Genomic DNA, 3,990 nt, shown 5'->3' with positions numbered 1-3,990 from the left:
TTGCTTTAGTTATGTATGGTCTTACTGGACATTTATAGGGCGATATACCTTGGTGTATGCTTTTTGCTGATGATATCCTTCTCGTGGATAGGACGAGAGAGAAAACACAAGAAAAACTTGAATTATGGAGGTCTACATTGGAGTCTAAAGGTCTTCGTTTGAGTAGTACTAAAATTGAGTACATGGAATGTAATTTTAGTAGTAGTAGCTCAAGCGAAAAAAATGTAACTATGGGTGATCAAATTATTAGAAGGTGTTAACGCTTCATATATCTCGGGTCTATTGTTCAAAGTGATGGTGATATAGATGGGGATGTTATTAGTAGAATTCATGTTGGTTGGTTGAAATGGAGGAATGCATGGAATATAATTTTAGTAGTGGTAGATGTAATGGTAGGATTCTAACAATTGATTATCAAATCATCAAAATGAGTGATCGTTCTAAATATCTTGGGTCTATTGTTCAAAGTGATGTTGGCATAAATGGAGATGTTATTAGTATAATTTAAGTTGAATGGTTGATGTGAAGGAATGCATCAGATCTATCGTGTGATAGAAAAGTACCGCTTAGACTAAGGAAAATTTTATAAGATGACGGTGAGACCTATTATGCTTTATGGTGCAAAATATTGGCTTGTAAAAAAGAAGCATAAAATTAAGTGTTGATGAGATGAGAATGCTAAGGTGGATGAGTGGCTTTACACTTAAGAGACAAATGCGGAGCAAATATATCCCTGAAAGGGTTGCAATAGCTCCAGTGGCAGACAAGATCATAAAGAGTTGTCTTAGATGGTTTGGTCACATTACACATAAACCATCTAATGTCCTTATTAGGATAGTAGATGTTTTATATTTGACTTATATTATAAAGGTAGAGACAAATCTAAAGGGACTTGGGCATGTTGTATAAAACATTATCTTAATTTATTAGAAGTAGATGAAAATATGACAATCGATAAGTTGCAATAGAGAAAAATGATTCATGTAGCCTACCCCACTTAGTGGGTTATGCTTGTTGTTGTTGTTGTTGGTGATACTTGCATTCTCCATAAATATTCATATTTTGCAACAATGTTGGAAACTGTTTTATTAAATATTAAACTCGAGGTCGAGTTTTTTCATTAAGGGGAGAATGATTAAGTGTTCATTGGCATGACTTTACTTCCCAGCCACAACTAACCACTTAACAACAACATCCTTTAATCGGCTAAAGAGTTCATATTTGAATGCAGACATGGAAAGGTTTTTGAAAGCAAATGTAGGAGTAAGAGATTACTTTTGTTTAGTCAAGTGATTTATTCAAGTGTAATGGTTGAGCGTGCCCTTGGGACTCCAAATGCTATAACTGGGCGGGTGTAATTTTTTTGTGCACGAGTCCTCAATTATCTCATCTAAATTTCCTTTAGAGAAATGTTGGTTTTTTTTTCTTTTTATTTCCAATTATAGTTTGATTTTCTTGGGCTATGTCTGATATTAGATTCAAAACCTTAGCTACCTGAATGATACAGTAGCTCATCTAGTTTCTAGATTTATGTTGTCAGAAAGCTCTTAGGATCTTATCTGCCATCATGATAACCTGCAGTTGTTTGGAAATTTTGAATTCAGACCAACCTTCAGGTTCATCTTACTTGCACATTGTTATATATAATAGAGCTTCTTTTTGTGCTTACCTTTTGCAGGAATTATTGAGTGAAATGACTGGTCAGAAAGCGGGTTTATCATCTAGCCATGGAAGTAAGGTAGGAGAGGACAATGATGGATACCTGATGAGTGGACATGACCATTTCATTGAGTCAAGTTCATCTCCATGACTATAGGTTGTTGATATATCTTTTTAGTTTTGCATATTTCGCTTACACTTTCCCTTTTCGCTCACCAGCACTCAGAGATCTGGGCTGAGCCAAACAGTGAAAATTTTAAGAAGTGCATTGAACCAGCATATTATAAAAGTAAGTTGATCTTTCTTTGATTTCTGACAATTGCTATTTTCTCCAATGAGATTTTTTGCTTCCGTTTTTTCTGTGCAGTAATTATGCAATCTTGATTCCAGTATATTAGGAATGTTTTTTTTTTCCTGCAGAGCTTGATGCTATGACAAATGGCTATATTCTAGTTAATGCAAACGGAGGTTTGAATCAGATGAGATTCGGGGTCTGAAATCTGAATACAGTTGGTTTCAATTAGGTTTCTGTGGAAATGTCCTTCTACAATACTCTGATGCATCATTTTGTTAGAGTGCAGATCTGTGACATGGTTGCTGTTGCCAAGCTTATGAAAGCCACACTTGTTCTTCCTTTGCTCGATCATAAATCCTACTGGGCAGATGATAGGTTATTTAGATTGTCATTTTTTTAATCATTCTCTTCGTAGCATTGATTTATTTGTTTTACAAGTCATGATTTTTTTGTTATTTCATATTCAACAGTAATTTCAAGGATCTTTTTGATTGGAAATATTTTATTGAGACCTTAAAGGATGACGTTCATATAGTTGAGACTCTGCCTGCTGGCTTCAGAGAGATTGAACCATATATGATAACTCCTATATCTTGGTCTAAGGTTGATCCGGTGCTCATTCTATAAATAAAAATTCAAAGCTTTTGTTTTCTTGCTTTGTGCAAGCCATTGATTATTCTATTGATGCGGTTCAGGTGAATTATTACAAAGAAGATGTCCTCCTTCTATTGAAAAAACACAGAGTTTTATTCTTCACTCATACTGACTCTAGGCTTGTTAACAATGGACTTCCGACCTCTATTCAGAAACTGAGATGTAGAGTAAATTATAAGGCACTGAAATATTCTGCTCCCATTAAGGGCTACGGGGCATTCTTAGTATCAAAGATGCGGCAAGATGGACAACCATATGTTGCACTTCATTTAAGGTAAGTTTTGCAGTGGTCTTGCCTTAGGATTTACATTTTTTGATAATTTTTTTTTCTGACAATTGATTTGTCTTACTGAAGATCATTTATGGAGTGTTATTTGTGTTTGGATTTCCTTCACAATTAAAGTTTTGATCTTGTGCTCCTATGATATGCGAATAACTGGCTTAGCTGCATGCATCTGAGAGCTGTTGATTCTGTAAATAGTCTCTAATAACTTGTAGCCTTTGAGGAAATATATTTTACTTGTCAGATAATAATATATCCCTTTATAATTGATTATAGAATCCCATATATGGAACTTGGAAAGTCTAGCAAAATATCTGTCATGCCTTGCATGGGTTAATTTTGACAATGTATGGCATCATTCTTTACACTTTATAGTTAGAGTGAGGAAGTTATTACACTTTGCTCGTTTCCCATATGTTACCAAGCTTTTCTTCAAGCTCCTTCATGGAGTAATATTTTTACTGCAGAATGACATCGGAGGAAAAGCCCAAACCCCAAATAAAATGAATAATATTATTGTTGAATTTTGATATGGTTACAATGACACATACAATAAAAGGGAATAAGAATAAAGACACAACACACAGACCCAATTAGGGCTAGGAGAAAGAGATGTTTGGGTGGTAGAAAGGAAGGGAGGGGTATACTTAGGGTAGTATAAGATGGTGGAGTGTTGAGGGTACAACAGGAGTGGAAGTGAGGGCTGCAGCTTGCCGCAAAGAAGAGGTAGTGGGATCTGTAGTATGTCTGGATGGTGATTTGACAGCAGCTTGTTTGCTGTCCTGACCTGGCAGCAGCAACAAGCGGACATAAGGAAGGCTGGCAGCAGCTGACCTAGGACTTTGAGGGTGCGAGGACGGCTGGATAGCTAGGATCCATGGTGACAACAACAGGTAAGCCGCCAGATGGATTTGTGGCACAGCTGGCAGGCAGGATGAGACTGCAGCAATCAGCCATAGAGTGTCTGGAACTAGCGCCTGGAAGCATACATACATGGGAAAAGCCGCTGGCGGCCAGGAGATGTCTGGAGTAGGCAGCTGGAAGCAGGACGATGGGGGAAAAGGTGTGTGTGTGGGCGGGTGTTTGGGTTGGGGGGGTG

The 3,990-nt window shown here is 37.0% G+C and overlaps 1 protein-coding gene across 1 annotated transcript in view; it reads left to right on the top strand.

Moving 5' to 3' along the window:
* Positions 1 to 1,681: 1,681 nt before the first annotated feature.
* Positions 1,682 to 3,990, top strand: part of LOC110023185 (uncharacterized protein At1g04910-like) — a 23,589-nt gene continuing 21,280 nt past the window's right edge. The window contains exons 1-6 of the mRNA XM_020722460.1: positions 1,682 to 1,738; positions 1,879 to 1,948; positions 2,080 to 2,150; positions 2,241 to 2,329; positions 2,425 to 2,557; positions 2,650 to 2,882. Of these exons, the coding sequence (XP_020578119.1) occupies positions 1,694 to 1,738; positions 1,879 to 1,948; positions 2,080 to 2,150; positions 2,241 to 2,329; positions 2,425 to 2,557; positions 2,650 to 2,882 (641 nt within the window). The 5' untranslated portion in view covers positions 1,682 to 1,693. The remainder of the gene's footprint in view (positions 1,739 to 1,878; positions 1,949 to 2,079; positions 2,151 to 2,240; positions 2,330 to 2,424; positions 2,558 to 2,649; positions 2,883 to 3,990) is intronic.

This window comes from Phalaenopsis equestris, unplaced genomic scaffold (genome assembly GCF_001263595.1).
Source record: "Phalaenopsis equestris unplaced genomic scaffold, ASM126359v1 Scaffold000221, whole genome shotgun sequence".
Lineage (NCBI taxonomy): Eukaryota > Viridiplantae > Streptophyta > Magnoliopsida > Asparagales > Orchidaceae > Phalaenopsis > Phalaenopsis equestris.
The sequence above is the reverse complement of the archived record's forward strand: the minus strand, read 5'-3'. Positions and strand labels throughout refer to the sequence as shown.